Source organism: Pavona decussata, unplaced genomic scaffold, assembly GCF_977016875.1.
Source record: "Pavona decussata unplaced genomic scaffold, jaPavDecu1.1 SCAFFOLD_134, whole genome shotgun sequence".
In the NCBI taxonomy this organism is placed as follows: domain Eukaryota; kingdom Metazoa; phylum Cnidaria; class Anthozoa; order Scleractinia; family Agariciidae; genus Pavona; species Pavona decussata.
Window position 1 is genome coordinate 1,987,501 of NW_028145547.1, and position 21,061 is coordinate 2,008,561.

At 38.7% G+C, this 21,061-nt stretch overlaps 3 protein-coding genes across 6 annotated transcripts in view; 2 read left to right on the forward strand and 1 right to left on the reverse strand.

Moving 5' to 3' along the window:
• Window positions 1–3,919, forward strand: part of LOC146467665 (thymocyte nuclear protein 1-like) — a 9,837-nt gene extending 5,918 nt beyond the window's left edge. For 3 of the 4 annotated variants that reach the window (XM_085125437.1, XM_085125438.1, XM_085125439.1), the window contains exons 8-10: window positions 1,931–1,999; window positions 2,548–2,629; window positions 3,518–3,726. In XM_085125437.1, the coding sequence (XP_084981563.1) occupies window positions 1,931–1,999; window positions 2,548–2,629; window positions 3,518–3,570 (204 nt within the window). In that variant the 3' untranslated portion in view covers window positions 3,571–3,726. Of the gene's footprint in view, window positions 1–1,930; window positions 2,000–2,547; window positions 2,630–3,517 lie in introns of all 4 variants that reach the window. The other variant, XM_085125436.1, reaches the window with a different exon arrangement.
• A 2,461-nt stretch (window positions 3,920–6,380) lies between these two features.
• On the forward strand, window positions 6,381–17,530 carry LOC146467666 (uncharacterized). The gene is made up of 6 exons (XM_085125389.1): window positions 6,381–6,613; window positions 7,213–7,309; window positions 8,925–9,026; window positions 12,381–12,477; window positions 13,827–13,894; window positions 14,975–17,530. The coding sequence occupies exons 1-6, from the start codon at window positions 6,465–6,467 to the stop codon at window positions 15,119–15,121; spliced, it is 660 nt and encodes a 219-aa protein (XP_084981515.1). The 5' UTR covers window positions 6,381–6,464; the 3' UTR covers window positions 15,122–17,530.
• LOC146467667 (uncharacterized) lies at window positions 17,473–19,244 on the reverse strand. Its single transcript, XM_085125388.1, has one exon. It carries the CDS (start codon window positions 18,965–18,967, stop codon window positions 17,771–17,773), a length of 1,197 nt encoding a protein of 398 aa, XP_084981514.1. The 5' UTR covers window positions 18,968–19,244; the 3' UTR covers window positions 17,473–17,770.
• Between the last annotated feature and the right edge of the window lie 1,817 nt (window positions 19,245–21,061).

Here is a 21,061-nt window from a genome sequence, read left to right on the forward strand (position 1 = left end):
GATCCCATTCCACAACTGAGAAAACAGACGGTGATGAAGTATTACCTGCCTGACTCAGGCGCCATCTTCTTGCATCCACAGGAGACCCAGGATAACATAGAATAGAATCTATACCTTTCGCGGACAAAATGTACACGGCCTTAATTGGGAATTTTTAATTTTCCTAACAAGAAGGTTTCACAAGGCATTGTGACTGAAGCTTTAGTCACCAACAACATTGGGCAAACCCTTTCAGGAAAATTATAAAAGACGACAATGAATTAGGACTGTGGTTAATTTGCTACTAACAATGAATTCTCGCGATCACATTGACAATAATATCTCGTTCATGTTTAATGCTTCAAACATCAGTTGGCACATCATTATGAAAGCAAGAATCACAATCACTGCCTTTGATCAAGACGAAAAGGAAGCAAAAGGAAAAAGAAAACGGAAGAAACGGAACCTGACTCGAACTTGACTCGTGACTCGAACTGGACTCGGGCTCGAACTCGACTTGTACAACGAGCAAACTCCTCCCAACGTCCATCAAGCACCCCGCACACAAATATTGATTATTCCTGTTCTTGGCTATAATCATTGCTCTGATTGGTTCAATATCTGCAATGCTAAGGGCCAATGAAATGTTTTGTACTATTCCCTCTTTCTGCGAAAAACATGTCCTTCGCTTTCAAGTGGTTCGTTGTTTGCGTGGGTGTTCCTGGTCGGATTGTTTCACGGTAATAGATTTATGACAATGGGCAAGTGTGTTATCAGCGACTTATGGCTTCAGAAACCGCTGTATAAAGAGCGGCTACAAAAAAATCAAGGGTGACAAGCACAAGGCACGATGCATCATGTGCATGAAGGATGTTGATGGGATGCATGGGAGAGTCGGCACTCACAAGTCACTTGAAAGGAAACAAACATCAAACACTGACATCACAGAAAAGGTCATTACCTGTCTGGCAGGTACACTCCCTACTATGAGTAGCTGATTTGGTATTATATTGGCTTGATTTTGCACTGCATGGAGTCCTCCTGAAAAACGGAAAATGTGTCCTTGAAAGTCCTTGAAAAGTCCTTGAATTTTAAGTCCAAAAAAGGGCACGAACCCTGTTATTAGTGCTGGAATATTTATTATTCTAGCACTAAAAAGCTTCAAGATTAGAGTTTATAATAGAGAAGTAAAGGTTCAGATTCTTATCAGGTGTCTCAATGAGTCATGGTTGGGTTGTGGAATCAGCTGGTCTACTTTGCGTGCTCATTCCAGAGGTTTGTCTCCTATCTGCTGAAGTCCCTGCAGTGCAAGTTCTCATAATATATATCTTTTAACAGGGATGGGTTATTACCCCATCACCCAACCCCCAGCCTGGAGGGCCAGGGGATGCTCTTGGTCTCTAGAAAATTGCTTAGGCACTCTCTACACTGGGGCCCAGAAAGCATAACACAATATGCTCTTGACTGTTCCCCTAAAAGAAAAAGTCCGAGAGCCAAGGGGATTTGCCATAAAGACCTGGAGGGGTACCTTGGATGACCTAATAGCTATCTTGGAGAGATGTCAAACACCTTGCATAAACTGATCTCAATGGAGAGACAGTGTTGGCCCTATGCTCCAACCAATCGGAGTTGAGACCATTGAAGTCATGTCAAGTCTTAATAAATCTCTGGCTCACCACTGTACAATTTGAGATTATAATTCTGCTGTAAGAGGGTCAATTATTTAAAGAAGCGATACAGATTGTGTGGAATAGACCCTTGTAATTCCCCATAGCATGGACAGAAGCTACTTGATATTACAGTTATGTACATACATGAACGGGATAAACGTCTGGTAAACGGTAGAGATCTGAAGTATTTCAGAACTATTGCCTATGTCTGGATAATTCTGGATTAAAATTCCTTTACATTGTATTTGCTTTTTTTTTTTTTTTTTTTTTTACCTTTTCAGGTAGATGTGAAGTTTGTGCGTATGATGAAGAGATTCATTCCACTACAAGAACTGAAGAGTCTTCATCTAGTGAGGCAACAGCTGAATTTTTCTTCATTAATTTAAGTAACAGACAGTTTGGATGAACTCTCCTTTTAATACTGGCTAATTTTTGTTTTCTTTAAAATGGTACGAACTATTTGAATCGCTGTTCACTTGGGACTTCCAAGTTAAGCATCTTAACCTTCATAATAAGAAGCAATAACTTTGTCTCTTGAATTCATGGTCCAGTCAAGATTTGGTATTCAAAAATTGCTATGATTACTTATACGAGTGTATCCAGATACATTTGCCTAATTAGACCTCCCAAGTTCCAGCTGCTTTTAACATCTTGTCCGACTTTTTCCATAAAAGAACACATCCAAGTTAACTATCCTTAACTAACCTTTTGTCCATCTGTTCAAAATCTTAATGAAACCCCTGAGTATCACAACAGACCAGTTACTTGACTCTAAATCTGCCTGAGGTTTTTCTTTTACCTGTGCATTCTCTACGTATTCTACAATGATTGTTTTTTTAAAAAAATAAGTGTCCAGATGGGAAGAACACTGTTGCTACATGTTACTTTGCTTACACAGGAGCACAAAGCCTCCGATGGCCCATTAAAATCGCTTGCGCTGTTCACATCTGCTCGGCTGTCAGTTCAGCCGGTCACTGAAGGTACATTTTGTCATAACTATGGTTTTGTTTATACTGAGTACATAAAAGAATACCAATATTAAATGAATTACAGAATATCTTATTTGTTTTACTTTATTCTCGAGTGCTCTTCAATTTTAAGAGTGAGAGTGGCTGCACAGTCAGGGAGTCTTCCACGTTTTCGTTAACATCCACAGGCTCAAATCGTTTGAATAAGATTTAGACGACTCACGATTGACTAACTGAAGAGAAAGGTTCAAACTTGGACTGCACTCCGTATCGTGCGGTCATTGTTATGCTTTTAGTTAGTAGGTGATTTGTCTTAGTATGAATGTTTGGTTCATCAACAGAGTTGGTAGCTTAATGCAAATTGACCACCGTAAAGAGATTCGAGCGTTGACGTTTCAGGGCGTTTCGATTGTTAGCCCTATGTCGCTATGACGAAGGGCTAACGCTCGAAACGTCAGCACTCGAATCTCCTTACGGTGGCCAAACTTTAGTTATCAACTCTGTTGATAAACCAAACATTTGTTTCTACTCCTCACCGAGGCAGCGCCCCAGTTTCTTTAGAAACTAACCTCCTTAGCAATTACTTGTAGTATATGGGGCCTTTGCTCTTTTACAGATCATCCTTATGGCTCTTTCAATTATTTGTCGTCGTCTTGTCATTCTTATTGTGCCATTAATTTGAAATAAATTAGTAAATGGTTTGCTCTTCTTCCTATTAGCTTTTAAGAGAGCGGCGTGAAAGAATTGAAGTTAGAGCATACTTTGAGTGTTCTCTACTTTCGCGTGCTCCAACGATCATCCCTGGTATATACACTGCGATTATGCTGGATCTTGAACTTCTGTCCCCCTTATTGAAAGCATACAATTTTGTAACTTAACCTTGAAAAGTTTCCTTTCCAGATGAATTCGACTTCATTTGCACCTTGGAGGACAAACCAGAAGGCAAAGCTTAAGCTGATTTGATAGCTTGTGGGAACACACTGGTCGAGTTAAATGTAGATACAGGAGCTCACGTCGTATAAGTTAAAGATCATGCTGGAAAACGTTAAGCTTGGCATTTTATTGTAAAACGTTAATTACAGTCAACATAAAAGTTGCTTTGAGTTTAAGGTGAAGAATCCGCTCAGTGTACGTGTGTTGGGTAATTAAGGCATCGCCGCTTTACTAGGTATATAGTTATAGGTTATTCAAGAGTCCTCACTTTCTTCTCAGATAAGTAAAAGGGTTTGTCACGAGACAAACAAGTTGTAGACGTTGACAGGAGTATGTGTTTCTTCTTTTTAATAAAGCCATAGTTGACGTTCTACTTTGCTGAGTGCACTTTTCTCCGATGTCATTGGAGCAAAGATTGTTTGGCGCGAAGGATGATGCTCATGATTTTTTTCTTTCTGATGTCGTCTTCATTCGTTCCTCACCAGTTAAAAACCGGGAAAAGGAGCTTATAGACCCTGAAATTTTAAAGCCGGAAAAGTTTGTTTTATAAAATCCGACTGTTTGCTGCAACGTTGTTTTATACCCCGGCAACTGTTTAATTTTGAGAGGTAGGCTCACAACGAATCTCTGTGTAGACTGCAAAACAGTCCGCGCCCGTGTGCTTGCGCGCGAGAATGCACGCTTTGGATAGAGTAAGCAGCATGATAATTGTAATGATTTTTTTTATATATATGTATATATATTAAAGGGACAGTATCACGATATTTTTAGTAACACATTGAAAATCGGAAAGACGCTATTCGTTTGATAGCAGCCAAGATATAATGACAAAATTCCATAAAAGACTATCAGAATGCAAAGAAACTATCCCGCGGATATTTTCGCCGGCAGATGACCAAGATAGAGAGAGGTTCAAATTTGAAAACGTCTGGCGGACGTTTTCAAATTTCGCTGTTGTAACGCACAAAAAATTACCGGTTGTACTATATTTTGGTTCAACCTTTCGTCTTAGAATCACTATTCATATTTCTTTAAATTAGCGATTGAGAAATAAATTGACACAGTGTTCAAAGTTTAAATTCAGTGAATTTTGGCCTAAAATCATGATATCTCCCATCGATCTCCCATGATACTGCCCCTTTAATTTAACTTCTTAAATCTGGTGATCCAAAAATATCTAAAATACTCGAGGGGTGGCTTAATCTTAAAGTCTAGCTTAAATCATGTTTAAGATTATTGGTAGACCCATGTTTCTGCCTATAAACAAATCCGGCGATCGTCGCCGTTTTTTTTTTCCGTAATTTCCGCGAAGTTTCAAACTTGAGGGTTGGCTGGTCGGTGTAAAAAACAGCAACAACAAAAATTAGATGAACGAATACCTTTTCAGTAGAAATACGTGTATGTCCTCACATTTGTCATAGTTTTACTTAGACAAATTGACACCGTCAAATACGTTACAATTCGGTACTCAAGAACCCTAGTTAAGACAGATGTCAAGAAGCCGGGGAATTACGTAGAATCAAAGACCCCGGAAATTAGCGAAATATGCTAAATCTTTACGTAAGCAAACGAGTGTGAGACGAACTTCCTGTATAGCTTTCAGCTGCCCACCACTGGCAGACGTTACAATACTACAATCACCGTCTATTTTTAAATCGCCAAACTAGCACTGAGCTGGGTCGGTTTTGAGGATGGCCTTATAAGAAACAAACAGCAAAAAGCCACCAAAAACAAACAAAAAAAGTTCTAATCGGCTATAAGTGTGTACCGTGGTTCATATTCAGTTGTCATGCTTTCTTCGTGGCTACTGATTTCTTCGCAACCTTTGCCAAGAATTAAGCTTCCGATTGGCCCTACGGATAGGAATACATACAATGCTTACTAGAAATCCCTCATAACAAGTTTTCGAGGTACAGGCTCGTATATCAGCGAAACTCTGCAGATACGTCTTCCCAACTTTAACCAGAAAAATATACTGATCTAACAGCTATTACTCTGTCCGTCGAACGCTACCTTAATCTTCAGAATCTTATACTTAAATGATCGAAACCGATTAAAGGGCCAGCCGGCTACTCTTTACATGACATTTCCAGATGGTATATTATAATCCATCAAATATTTTCGCTCGCGCGCGATTGATGTAAACGCCTCACGTGACCGAATATTCCCCAGCTAAAACTGGGGAATATCCGATGATATTCCCCAAGTGATATACCCCAATTTCAAAAACTTCAAGGCGCGTCAAGTTTACAATTAAAATTAATGTCAAGATGGGGGAACGGTTTGCTTTTGTGACAGAAGGGCACTACATATTGTGACATTTTAGGCCAGTAACTACTGGCTTATTTTGCGTCGGTATATAGTTACTCTTTACATAGTGTGACATTTTAGGCCAGTAACTACTGGCTTATTTTGCGTCGGTATATAGTTACTTTTTACATAGTGTGACATTTTAGGCCAGTAACTACTGGCTTATTTTGCGTCGGTATATAGTGTGACATTTTAGGCCAGTAACTACTGGCTTATTTTGCGTCGGTATATAATACAATATACCGACCAAAGTAAGTCGCCTAAAATGTTACACTATGTAGACTGAGATAACAACATATTATGTCGTTGTCGAAACCGCCAGATATTTGTCCTTGGACATTATCTGCTCCTCAAAGCTCACAGTTTTCCTCGAGCTTCGCTCTCGGAAAACTGTTCGCTTCTCGGAACAGATAATCGATAATATATCTGAGCATATTTTCGCGCCAAATGGAGGTTATTGTTTGTGTGATTCTTTATCCTTTGGGATACGATTAGATTTGGGAGACAGTTTCATATATCATACATGAAGCATATAATTCGTTTCCTGTTGGAGCGCACTTCACGTTTACGTCTAAGCGCGGTTTGAACGTACTTTCCTTCAGTCATGTCAATAATTTACAGTCTCATTTCTCGAGGAACTACTGTGCTTGTTGATTACGCAGAAACTACGGGCAACTTTCAGCAAATAACAGGTTCAATTTTGCAGAAAATCCCCTTGCACGATGATACAAAATGCACCTATGTTTCGGGAAGGTGAGTAGCTAGCTACATGCACGTATACGCGTGTGTCAGCTCGTTCTAATTCCCATCACGATGTACTGTATGTATCTTTGCTTACCACTAAGTGATTTGTACCTGTGAGATCAGAACATGTAATGAATATCCACATCTATCATTGAATAGAACTTTATAATAGTTTTCTGTCGCTACAACGTAAGAATTGCACTGAGCCATGCAGTGTTCAGCCGGTCGTGTGAGGATGTCGCAATCTTTGACAGTTAAGTTATACCTTTTATTAGACATCTGCGGTTTTAACGCTAACTTTAAACACTTTTATAACGTCTCGAAGGTCTTTGGAAATAGAACTCGTTTGTTCTTTAGCGAACAGCTACTTTAAAGAACATTGCAGCCATGATTGTTATTATTGGTCTACGTCAGAATAATTTATATATTAAGAACTTGATCTGAGGGGAAGTGATATAGATGCTGTATTTAATATTTTTTTATGTTTAGGTTTGAAAGAAAGCAGTTCCTTAAATAAAGAACGATTGAATCTCACGTAATATTTAACCCTTTAATAATGTGCTGTTTAATGTTAAACTGGTTTGCCACCGCTTTGTTTTGTTTTGAAGTTACCATTTTCATGTGGTGGTAGATGATGGATTAATTTTCCTTTGTATGGCTGATGAAGAGTTTGGAAAGAGACAACCATATGCATTTCTGGAAGAGGTAAGTTTTTCATCTTCCAGTTTACAGGCACTTTAATCCTACACAAGGTTCAGGTTTCAGGCTTATTTTATAAAAATCCACATTTCAAGGACATTACAATAATCTAAAAATATAAATAAGAAACAAATGCAGATTGAGGTTTGTGAATGATAACCCATTGAACTACACTGTACGGCGATGCAACCAACCAGTGCAGAGCACAAGCCTATTGCTAAGTGGACCAAAAATTTTAAACATCATTTCCATGGCCAAATGCAGAGAGTAAAATTTATGAGTTAAAATATAAAAATTATATAATTTTATTCTGAATGACTTTATTTAAGTGTCAAAGTATTTGGCACTGTAGCTCCAGTTGCGGACACTCTAGATCAATTTAATAAAATTATCAATACACAAACTGAACATAACATTTGTTAAAAAACAAATCAGTTGGCTATTTACAAAATGTTGTATTGGATTTGAAAATGGGGCTACCGTGAAACAAATCCAAGCGGTCAGAGGGGGACTTGAACCCGGGGCCTCCAAGTTACAAGTCCGATGTCCTAATCACTACCCCACTCCATTGGCAGTGAGGGTAAAGGCCTGTTTAAATGGTTTCAACATTTGACCAACATTCGTTCAATAAAAGTTGACTGGATATTGGGAAACTGTTGGGAAAATGTTGAATGGAGTGTTCAAATGACTTCAACTGCATTTCAACATTTTTGAGAGCAAAGGACATGTTGATTGGATGTTGAAAGTTTAAACTGATTTTAATTTGATTCACACATGCTTTCAACAACCTTTAAACATTTTTTACACTTTCAGCAAAATTATGTTGAAAGACCTGCTGAAATGCCCCCAACATTTGGTTCAACAAAGTGTTGAACGCATGTTGAAGCCAATGTTGAAACTGTTTAAACAGGCCTTAAAGGGTCAGTATCATGATTTTTGGCCAAAATTCACAAAATTTAAACTTTGAACACTGTGTTAAATAATTTCTAAATCGATAATTTAAAGAAATATTAATAGTGATTCTGAGACGAAAGGTTGAACAAAACTATAGTACAACCAGCAATTTTTAGTGCGTTACAACGACGAAATTTGAAAACGTTTGGCAGACGTTTTCAAATTTGAACCCCCCTTTATCTCGGCCAACTGCCGGTGAAAATATCCGTTGATAGTTTCTTTGCATTCTGATAGACTTTTAATGGAATTTTGTCATTATATCTTGGCTGCTATCAAGCAAATAGCGTCTTTTTGATTTTCAATGTGTTACTAAAAACAGCGTGATACTGTCCCTTTAAGAAAACAATTGGCCATTGTTGATCAGAGAGTTAGCAGTTATGGAGAGGAGTTCATTAATTATTAATAATTTGATAGGTCAAGTTTGAAGAGGGTTATGATAAAGTCACATGTCTTGGTGCAAAAAATAATCAGTTTCGGATTCCAAAGATGCGAGTGGCAGTTATATAAACACCATATCCCCACCACAAACTGACAGTTGTACTCAGGTAATAGTATAATGATGCTGATAAATTTAGTTTTATTATCATGGTTTTTGCTCTTGTTTGTCTTGCACTATAATTTGATGAGTAAAGTAACATTTAAATTATTTAATTCTGTTGTTTCACAGATCAGACGTCGTTTTGTAAACAGCTCTCTGAAACAAAGAGCAAGTTCTGCCCATGCATATGAGTTCAGAAGAGACTTTGGACAAGTACTGGCTAGTCAAATGGTAAGACATCAGACACTTGGCATGCACCTTAAATGGGATACATACAGTACTCTGCTGCACTGTTGCAGAGTGCATTTATTGGTGATGTTTTTGTAAATAAGGGTTGATAGTCTCCTGGTCATCCCATCCTGAGGTACTTTTGATCACTAAGGACCTGTTTATGTGGGGGTGAGCCAGCTCATTTACTTGTCTTACACAGTCAGGCATGCATTTGAGCTTTGTATAGTATATAATTAAGATACTAAATGAACCTCCTATTCGGTTACCTCTTCATATGGTCACCTACCTTATTGTCGATAATTTTTAGTTATAAAATAATAAAATAAATGACTTAATTTAAGTGTCTAGTAAGTACAGTGTATTTAGTGTTGTAATGCTAATTGGGCACACTTTAAATCAATAAAATAAATATGCAAATTGAACTGGTGAGAGGCAAACCAGTCGGTCTATTCACAAAGCGTGGCCTTCGATTTGAAAACGGGGCTACTGTGAAACAAATCTGAGTGGCCAGAGTGGGACTCGAACCAGGGGCCTCCAGATTAAGAGTCCTGCGCCCTAACCACTGGGCCATTCCACCTCCCATTGGCCTCCCAGTTGGTTCCAAATAAACCAGAAATAAAATGTAACTAAAACACCTCTCCTGAATATTGGTGTATACCTCTTACATTTCCATCATATTAATCAATCACCTGTCTGTATGAAAGAGTTTGATTGAGTTTTCTATAGACCTCTTTCATAATAGAGGGCATAATTAGTATTCTTTTATGTGCATGCAAATAAGCCTTCTTGACCTCGCTTTTGAGTGAAAATACTTTTGTTTTTACACATGCTAGCGAGGCCAGGCAGGCTAATTTAAATGCATACAAAAGAGTAACAATTAAAGTGCCCATATCGGAAAATTTTTTATTTTCTTATCTGAATCTAAACATCACCCTAAGAACTTCAGTGAAAAAATTTTTCGATTTGCATGAAACGCAAATTTTTTATGAATTTTACAAATCTTTAAAATCCTATTTTATTGCGGTCCACCCGCCCTGCTGATGAGAATGCCGACAGGCTCACAATAGGGCCACGTGACATGGTCTGTGACGTACATTCAGGAACTCTCGAGTCTATGCACTCACTTGACCTTCAGTAAAGTACATTCGCGGCAGAAAGAAAATCGTCAGATTCACCGGTAGGAAGGAAAAACTTAGCTCCAAATAAGTATATTCCATGGCAGAAAACTTATCTGACACGGAAAGTGAGCAAACCGCTGAAGAAAGCAGCTAGGACGAATTTGAAAGCGTCGAAGTCGAGGCGATAGATGGCGTCCACGAGACAAGTAATACGTGTGAAGATGATGATACACTCGAACCGTACGCGGACGAGCCGATAGCAGACGAAGAATGGCTAAAAAGATATCGCAAGGAACAAGAGGAGAAGCGACGACTCGAGGAAGATTTAACGAAACGCTTGGAGAATAGAGTGCGTGTTAGTGGAGCGTAAAGTTCTCACCTTGCATTTTGCATACGCGCTCTTCATTATCATCTGTCAAAACTATGGCCAAGTACTCACAAACATTTGAAAGAATTATTTTCCATGTAGATGTACTTGTGGTAACTGTAGCCGTGATCTGCTAGCAAATATCAGCGAGTGCTACTGCTGCAAGGAAGTCGAAGGCAATTGGGAAGCGCTGACTAGCGACATTGTTCTCGCGGAACTACAGGAAGGACACGTGTTGAACTGTGATAATAATAGCTTGTCTCGTTCTCTGAAATTTCGGCCGTAAATTTAATTGTAGGATGGAAGTTGTTAGCTTGTCCAATGAACACGTTAATTTCCTTTTTGTCACTGTCCCACAGTTTACAAAATCCATTGTATCTTTTAGGCGCATACGTCTTGCGAAATGTTCGAATTCTAACAAGAGTTGGCGTCTAATGTAATTCGTGTCTGTCACCGGTGTCGGGACAAATTTGAGCCCTTTAGAAATAACGCTAACAGGCTGTCGCTAAGTTGTTTGTTTGAAAAATTCTTCATGAATTTCTCGTGTTTTTCTCTTTGTATCTCAATCCATTTTTTTGCCAATTTTTTTCTGCGCTCTTTAATGCGCTTGTTATTTGTTTTGTGCCCTTTTCTATTTTGAACCCCCGTTGTGGTGGTTAGAATTTCAGAGATAAAGCTGTTATACTTTTCAACATTTTTATTGTTTGCAGAATTCTGCAACACGTGTGTACAATATTTGTTTGAGCTCGTTGAATTCTTGCTGCAGTTTATCTACCTTATCTACATCGTGGTTTACAATGTTTTCTGTGTCCGCCGAGTGCGACCGTTCTCGCATCGATCTATTTACATCAGTGCAGTGGTAGCATTTGTGCTAGTATTTTTTGAGAGCTTGGTCTCAACGAAACTTCGCGGATCTCACGATCTATGAGAATATATACCAAAACAAATAAAACTTGCGACTGAGTTAACAGTGAGGTCAAACTATAAACCTCAGAAGGTTACAACGTTTAGAATGTCACAAGCGGGTGTGAATATTCAGCATCGAAAGCTTACCATTCGCTTTTCCCTGCTCCTCTTCGAAGGTGTCTCTCGGTCTTCGTCTTCCTTTCGCTTAGCTGTTTTAAAGGATAAACACAAACGCGATGTCATCCTACTTCAGTTCACGTTTTAAGTTTAAACCTGACTTCATCAGCCTTGTGAAATCCTCGTCATTGAAGTGCATCGAGCACAAGGACGAGGTCTTTCCAGGCGCGCGTCCACATCTTCCTCCGCTCCAGCATAAAATCGATCCATTTCTTTCGCCTCCTCAGTCTTTGCGGGCATGTAGTGCCAAAGAAAGGAATCCTGTGCATGCTTATTCCATTTGCTTCGTCTTTGATGTTTCCACATCTCGCTGCAACACATCTTTCCGGGATTTTCGAGAAACGTGCAGAAATACCACGACTTGTTTTCAGTGAGATCCAGAGAAAGGCTGAAGTCACGTGTTCCTGAATCTACGTCACAGCTCTTGCTAAACCGAGAGGAGACTAATGCGAATCCTGGGCCAAAATGGCGGCAAATTTGAACGTCTTTTAAAATTCATAAAAAATTCGCGTTTTATGCAAATCGAAAATTTTTTTCACTGAAGTTCTTAGGGTGATGTTTAGATTCAGATAAGAAAATAAAAAAATTTCCGATATGGGCACTTTAAGCCCTCCATTTATGAAAGAGGTCTATATTTTCCTTCATCTTTGGTTAGTTTTTAGATATAGAGGGTGACTGGTTCACCAGTTTAGACAGGCATCAGTAGGCTACTCACGTACTTACTAAGTTACTATATTAATAATTATTGCATCAAGCTGTTAAGACTGTATTGTTTTACTTTCCCAGGCGTTGTTTTCTGATTCCAGTTACGATGAAGCAGATCAGATTTCAAAAGTGCGTCGCGAGGTGAATGAAGTGAAAGATGTAATGACTCAAAATATAGGTATGGGTTGACTTGGACTGCATTCTTCCTATGATGTCCTAGCTGACATATTACATTTATTGTAAATGCCTTTTGGAGCAACCATGCAACCAATGTGCTTGTTGTTGAGTTCTCACTGCCAGGGTCTGTATTTTAGACTCTTTTTTTCATCTAACTGGATCTCACTATAGAACCCTAGGGGAAGGGAACACCCCAACCTTTAGAGGGGAGTTTGACCCCCAACGGCAAAAGGCTTTAGTTATAATTAGACGTATGGCTCAGAGGCTTTTAAACCTATCTTTGCAGTGGTCATTCCTTGTACAGGCTTCTTAGACCTCTTTGACAATAACAAGGAGCAGGGGCTTTGAGAACTTCATTTCTTTTAATACAATTAAAGTTGAAGGAGTAAACAATTATCCATGCATGCTGTATCTCTCTAATATCTATAAAATAAAGTCAAGTGTATTACTGGTAGGAGTGCTCCATGCCTGTACTGCAAGGTGGACATTAAGTTGCTGGAATAATGCCCTGGGGTCAAGTATAACAAAATTAATGTCGCTCCCTGACAGAGCTTCAGCACAGGGCTGAAGGGGTGCGGCAGGCAGCAATTCTCTGCCCTTGGCTTAGTTATTTATGTCCTTCAGGGCCCAATTGTTCGAAGACCGATTAAGCTGATACTGGATTAACGAGAACTTTGATTCGAGTTTAACTACTAAACAATAGAGATTTCTCAAAAATATTTTTGTCCCTCAGTTTTGACCTTGACTTTTCTTTACTATTAGCTTAAAATTAGATCTTAAAAACATTTTTAACAGGGTGAGCTGAAAACCTCGGTTAACTTTTAATTGTGGATTAGCGTTAATCGGCTTTCGAACAACCGGGCCCAGAGGTTTACAACTCAGAGTTTTATGTCTGCGTCACTTTCTAGAATAATCATCATTTTCAGTTTTACAACTGTTGTAAAATAATAGGGAGCCAACAGATACATCAAAAGATATGAATATGACTTTATAAGAGGTACAGTCTTGTAAATATGAGGGCCAAAAGATCACACAATAAATGACGTATAAAAAGCTGAGAAGTAGATAGAAGGGAGGGAGGGATTCACCCTTACTGTGAGGGAACTTGCAGCATTCTGAGAAGAGACAAATGGCAAGTCATGCTTGATTGGCATATGCCAAATATACATGTAGTTTAGCATATGCGAAGGCAAAACCCCAGGAATCAACAAGGGCTCATATGACTATTTCTTGCCAACATTAACCTTTATTTTATGCCAAAATATCAAAATACACTGTAGACAGAGGCTTGATCTTCTTTATGTGCACAATTTGACAAATATATGAAAACTGTGACATTTGTTTCTTTAGAAAAAGTTCTTGAAAGAGGTGAGAAGATTGATGTACTGGTGGGAAAGACAGAAGAATTGGATCACAGTGTAAGCTGATGCTCTGTAGAGTAATTATGCTGGGATGGTCTTCTGAACTTTTGATCCTGTATCCATGGAAACAATTAATTTACTGTATAAGAAATTAATTGTGTGAAACAAGAGAAGTCTCCTTTAAACATGAAGACATCTTCCTCAATAATTTTTCCCATTTCTTACCACCATGAAAAAGCTCAAATCTGTAGATGAAATCATAAAGTGTATTTGGCCTTTCATGAATTAATTAAGGAATTTATTAACAGTAGAATCTGTTAAGAAGTTCCTTTTATTGAAACCCTTTTCAAAATAAAGTGTTCAACATAAATAATGGATTTTCTTTCTGCACTCTAATTTTCATATGGAAATTATATTCAAAGAGTATGTTGAGACAGTTTGGGTGATCCCAATTACTGTTAGTATAACCTGGTACACATGGAATTATCATTGAATTGGGGGCCTTTAAGGGCCTCAGAAATTCAGATTTAGTTGTAAAGAAATTAAAATAGATCTGCATTTTTCTTCGTCAAAAGGTCGGCTCAAAATTTTGTAACACTGGAAAACTACAGTCAAACCCTGTTATTACGGACACCGAAGGGACTAGAAAAAGTGTCTGTATTACAGAGTGTTGTTATTAAGTGGGTTAATTATAAGGACAATGTACGGAGCGGGTTCAAGGAAACTGTCCATAATAACGAGTGTCCGTATTAAGTGGGTGTCCATAAAGCAACTGGGGTTTCACTTTAATTTGTTTCAATTTGGAAGGGACGAATATGTCTTTAAAGTGCAAAAAAAGGTCAGTTAGCTAGTAAATTCTGGGAATAAAATTCCATTTCCTAAAACTTGCTGCAGCTTAAATTTTCAGCAAAGTATCCATGCAGGCAAACAGATCCATCTGTGTTATCTTGCTCAAGTATGATTTAAAAGGGCACAAACAGGATCTGGGAATACAGTACACAACACGTTAAGTATTTCTGGTTAAATGTTCTCGTTGGGTACCCCTGTTAAATGCACATGTCAAAAAATTATGTTTTCAATTGACTGTTATTTGCTGAAGTTAATTTTCTAATTTGTTGCATCTTTGTTTGTTACCAGTCTCAGGTTTTCCACAGACATTCCACAAGGTTGCGTCGAAAGATGTGGTGGCAGAACAAGAAGATGTGCCTACTGTTGATATTTGTGCTGCTGGTTATCATTGCAGCTATTGTGCTGGCCGTTTTGGGTATTAAAGGAAAGTTATAACATGCACCATTATATCCGTAATGTATATTATATGCTTTTTCAATCTTAATAGCAAGTTTCTTGTCCTAGATAGACATGTCTTGAGCTGCTATAGTATATTATTGTAAGTAGACTCCTTTAGAAATTAAAAAAAAATGTCTTTGATAGTCTCCTTCATAACCAATGTAAAAGTAGAAAAAGAAAACAGTTTTTGAGAGAACAAAAATAGGAAGAAACTAACAGCTTGGAGGAGACTGGGACTCAAAGAAACAAGAAATGGAGGGGCCCTGGGTACAAATCTCTTTCTTCCAGTTCCCCTCATCCTCCGGTCCCCATTCTTTCCTCAGGCCATTCTAGCTCTCAACCTCTTGAGCTTCTCTCTCAAAGTTTATTTCTTCTTTAGCTAGAGTTACCTGAGTGTAGAGTAGGCAGGTCCATGGTTAAAGAGGCCTTTAGATTTGATTATGAGTATGAGTATGACTTTTTAAATCAACCTGTTATATAACCCAGTTTGCCATTCATTATGTCATGGGCTTTTTCTGTTTTTTTTGTTTTTATTTTGTAATTTAATTTGGTTAATTTTGTTCAGACCTGGGGCCAGGGGCCCGTTTCTTGAAAGTCCCCGTAACTTACCGGGCCAGATAAGTATATTTTTAATTTATTTTTTTTTTGGCCGATTACGCAGTGATTACAGACATGGTACGTGGCCAATGTTTTCATAGAATTATAAGATTTTAAAATTTAGTATTCAAAGCTAACAAAAATTGACTTCTGCTAAGAAACATTTACCACCAAAATCACTTATAGGGGGGCCCGGTAAGTTACCGGGACTTTCGAGAAACGGGCCCCAGATCAGTCATGAAGCCCTCCTCAGTTAAGATGTACCTTAAGTACTGTTTTGGAATAGTAGCCTATTGAAACAAATGTTTGATTTTATCTCCAGAGTTGATGAGGTAATAAGGCCACCATAAAGAGATTCGAGTGCTGATGTTTTGAGGGTTAGCCCTTTATCGGATCCAAATCTCTTTATGGTGGCTAAATTACCTTTAGTTATCAACTCTGTTGATAAAACCAAACATTCGTTTCTACCTCCCACCGAAGCAACGCCACAGTTTCTTTAGAAACTAACCGTCATATCCTATTGTTAACAAAGAATGCTTAGGATACGCATCTCAACTGAGGCTCCAGGGCTTTGTGTCTAGCCCCTGAGCTTTTGGAAGTAGGCTTAATATTGCACAAAGGGAGCTGTGAGGATATAGAAGTATAATCGTGTAACAGAGCTTTAGTCGAATTGGAGGAATGAGAGGCAGCTTTGAGAGATTTATGTGTATAGCATTTGAACAACCCATTTAAAATCAGTGTTTTGTAGGAACAAATAAACATGAACCACACCAATGAGATTTGTAACGAATGTTTGGTTTGCCAACAGAGTTGATAACTAAAGGTAAATTGGCCATCGCAAAGAGATTCGAGTGCTGACTCGCTCTGACGAAGGGCTAACGCTCGAAACGTCAGCACGTCAACCTCAATCTCTTTTATGGTGGCCAATTTGACCTTTGGTCATCAACTCTTTTGAAAAATCAAACATTCTTTTCTACTCCTCACCGACACAGCACCACAGTCTCTTTAGAGACTACCTTATTATAGGAAATTGACAATGCACGTTGACAACGCGAAGAAAATTTACGTTACCCTAAATTAAGGCGAATTTTTCAAAAGTTAGGTTTACATGCATTAAATTAACGCGAATTTTTCGATAAGCATCTTGCTTTATTGACTGCGATTTTCATAATTCTGCAAACTCGCACTTTACATTTTTGAATGCCAAATTGGGTTTTGGCTTCCGTCAATAAAACCTTCCAAGACAGGTGCACGGATGTTTCTAAGTTTTTTTTAAAGCCGAAAATTTGGTTTTGAAGCCTAACTAGACCCTATCAATTCAAAAGATAGTGACTCAGAAGAGCCAATAGAGGAGTCATGAACTAATAAGGTTTTGTAATGAAATAAAGGTTTTAAAATAACAATGTTGTAAAATAGCGTGCATTAAATTTACATCGACATTAATTAAGATACATTAAATTAACGCGAATTTTGTAAAATCGCGTTAATAAAGTGCATTGTTAATTTCCTATAATAAGGTAACCCCCTTTAATATCCATATGAGATTTTGTAACTCTAGAGTTCATAATTTTTGATTAGTACTCCATGGTTAGAGTGCGAAGAACAAGATAACATTAAAGAGATAATGAAAATTTTATTCCCCTTTATCCGATAAATATTAAATAATATAGGATTGTTAGAAATAGATAGTTTATAAATAGATAAATAACTAAAGCCCTTCATTTGTTTATTGTTAAAACGTAGTTTTTAAAAAAAAAATGTCTTCCATGCTTTATAATAGTGACCTTTGCAATAAAATATGAAGTTTCACGGCAAGATTGCATCGTGCTTTTAAGTTACTTGATAACAACCCCAGCATTGGTGCACTCTTGACATAAAGCACTTTGCATTGAAACTTAAACTCGCAAAACAACAAAAAAACAAAAACAAGCAAACAAAAATACAAAACAACAATACAGATCGGTTTTGTTTGAGTGCCATTAACAAACGACCAATCTTCTTCAGCCGAGTAGGGATAACAAGACTATTCAAAGTTCCTTCAAGTTGTCTTCAGTGATACTTCAAGAGATTTTTGAGTCCACGGATGGTGTAAAGAATGCTTTCCAATGTATCTGGAAGCTCTCTTCTTTTAACTCTTTTTTCCTTTTCTTTTCCGCGGGCTTTTTCAGCTTCAGACGAATCATGGTATGATCGTTTGGACACGCCTTTCACACTCCTGGCACCTTGCTCAAGTCTTCCCTTCCCTTCCTTCTGTTGTCTCTCTTCCCTGTTGTACTTTTGATTAAACAGGTGCGATTGCTGACTTTGTTGCTGCAACTTGACACTCTTTATCCTCCCGGTGTCATTTCTACTTAATTTTTCCTGGGATAGAGAGAGTTCTTGTTTTAAGACATTCTTGGGGAAGCTTTTGGAACCTGTATCCTCCGTTTCCTTGACAACAGCGCTTGCCTTAGTCATTTTCTTGTGCTCTTTTGTCACCTTGACAAGCTTTCGCACCCCGGTTATAAAACTCGCTGCATCGTTAAGAACCATCTTGGCTTCGTCCACTACTTTCCTGGCGCGTTTTATAACCCCTTTCATGGCCTTGCTTACGTGGGGATTTTTCATATCAACGTTCCTCAGTCTTGCGATCGGAAGGAGTAATCTTGAGATGTTTAACATTCCTATACTGCCTCCGTTACGCAAGTTTCTCCCACGTTTTCTCTGTTTAAAAAACCGTTCCGCAACTTTGGAGAGTACAACTCCGGAACCTACGGGTTCCTTGTCAGCTTTTGCTTCTTCTCCTGAAGCTTGGTCACCACTCTGAGAAAGGATCGCATTATACTGTTCTGCCGACGATCCTATTTTCTGGTGCTTTACATGGTTAGATTTAGAAAAATCATGTCTTTTTGACGCCACGCTTACGTCTTCGGGCAACTTAAAGCTCGTCGTATAACCAGGCCATTGTCCTTTCATGCTAAACTTGGGATGTTTGACATTCACAGTAGCCAAAACAGGGCTGTTTAACGCTATCATCTCCGCGTTATCATTGTCAACCAACCAATCTTGTTTAGATGCGGCCTTGACTTTAGACTCCGGTAATTTATAGTGGAGATTTGTTCCTATAGGGCTTGCCTCAACGTGAATCTCGTATGACTTTGATCCTCCCCGAAATCCATTTTTCTGAGCTTTCGCATCTAGTGTTATACAAAACAAACACTGAAGCAGATAAATGGCGACCAAACTTGCTGTTCTTTTTCCACTCATGTCATCAGCAGTCGGGGGGCGAAATGCGTCTCAGTTGTGTATCCCGCCCTGTTATTTAGTGTTGCTTATCCACATCATTTATCGCCGATCAGGTGGACATGAATTTTGGATGGGCGAAATTGAAAATTGTCCGCATCTTTCGCCATATATTTCAAAGGAAGCAATAAACGGCGGAGAATGAAAAATGAAAGAGAAGAGTAGACTGGGTCATCATGCATGCTTAATGAGCTGACACTTGTGGTCTATTCCAGAGTAAGTGAAGTTGTCTAACACTTGTGACAGGTACAACAAACATCGACACTCACAGTAAACTTTTCGCCACAAGAAGCTACTTCTCTGTTTGAAACTGTGAAAATTTTTGCCACAAGGAGCTACTTCTCTATTTGAAACGAGAGCGTGTTTTACATAGAATCTACATTTCAACCATGAAGGGTCTAAGCAACTTTTGTTTTTCACATAAAGAATAATTTTATTTAGTGCACTAACCGAAGCGTTCAAAAATTGTGATCGCATGGCATAACGAAGACCTGCTGATGGGCACGGCAGCTAAGATTATGTTAAACGAAGTGCCCTTGGATGAAAAAAAGGAGTTGTTTTACAAACCCATATTAGTTTACTTTTGAAAATTTTACCTTCATTACGTTAGACTACAAAATAGACCCTTTTTGCCTTTTTCGTGAATTATATTATATTCGGTGCAGCAGTTTTAAGCGTGTCTATGGTCTTTAAGCCGACATCCCTTATATCACCTCCATGTTTAATAAATGTCTGGATCTCTGGCAAAACAAACCAGAAGATAGAAACAGTCCATTTAGAAGAGGACCAAGGATTGCTTCTTTTCACTTAAAACCCCTCAACCCTAATTACGTATCATTTTGTATGCATTCATTAAGCTCCAAGAGCGGACCATGGCCCGTTTGATCGAGTGCCCAGGAGGACTCGACGTGCTATCAACGATCACTCACGCAAGAAAATCCTTCCGAACACTGAGAGAAACCTCACTTGCCGGGAACTTTCCCTCAGTAGGGTAGTCAATAAGGTTTCATACGTGGAGTCTCCCCCAAAAGTTCAACCCCTTACATTTAACAGGAATGGTAATCCCCTTTCGCATTAAAGGGGAAGTATTACGCAAATTTGCTGTTATTTCAAAACCCAAAAATGTTTGTCTGTCGGCAGAAACAACGAAATAATTGTCAAGGTTGTTATTATCACCCCGGTGCAATAAAACTGTTGATTAGTGCCTCTGGCCAGAGACAGAGTTGGCCGGAATGGATTGAAACTTGAAAAATGTTGGGAAATGTTTTTCCACTTCCGCGCATTTTTGTTTCCTCTCTTGCTAGAACAGATCACGAGTTGTTCCTTTCAAGAATTGGGTTGATTTCCTTCCTCTCGTCTTTCTAGAATTATTTGGCAGCTGATTGAAGGTCTTATTTCATTATTTTTAACAAAAGATATCAAAACCCCATGATACTTCCCCTTTAAAAGCACTGAAAAACTTATACGAACTTGTAGCCCTCCCTTATACCTCAAAGATGTGTCAAAGGCAAAAATATCCCCTACGTCGTTGGTACAGCGGGACTAACTACACTAAAATCTGCGTTGTAGTTCGCCAGAAAATTCTGCCCAGTTATAATTTGCTATCCTTTATAACACTTGCATTCGTGATGCATCGGTCAATTCCAGATCTGCCCATCCCCCGAGCATTATATTCAGTGGGGCATTTTTCAACACTGCCCGCCCCAGAGGTCGGGCAGTTACTTTGTCTACCCCTGGAAATTTGACAGCCTCGAGATTTTAACCTCACAATACTGTCTCTTCGATTGAATGATAAGTTCAACAGCAAAGACTGACAATTCTCGACTACCTATGTCTGAGGGGGACGTAAATGGGATGGTTCGTAGTGTAGATCCATAGAACGAACAGTTAGTGCCACAATACTGAGAAATAGGACTTATTCGAGATTTTATTTGGTGTGAATTGAGGTTTCATTAGACTAAAGGTAATCCCAGAAACGAAGAAACAGTAACTACGCCGTAGGGCATTTGGCCAGCTCGTTTGTCCCCCGGGGGGGGGGGGTACTCCAAAAAAAGTTGG

Excerpts from the sequence above, each read along its gene's own strand:
- LOC146467666 (XM_085125389.1), top strand. The coding sequence starts at position 6,465 with ATGTCAATAATTTACAGTCTCATTTCTCGAGGAACTACTGTGCTTGTT. Across the intron at positions 9,027-12,380 it reads AAGTACTGGCTAGTCAAATG|GCGTTGTTTTCTGATTCCAG; the intron begins GTAAGACATCAG and ends TTACTTTCCCAG. Across the intron at positions 12,478-13,826 it reads TGTAATGACTCAAAATATAG|AAAAAGTTCTTGAAAGAGGT; the intron begins GTATGGGTTGAC and ends TTGTTTCTTTAG.
- LOC146467667 (XM_085125388.1), bottom strand. The coding sequence starts at position 18,967 with ATGAGTGGAAAAAGAACAGCAAGTTTGGTCGCCATTTATCTGCTTCAG.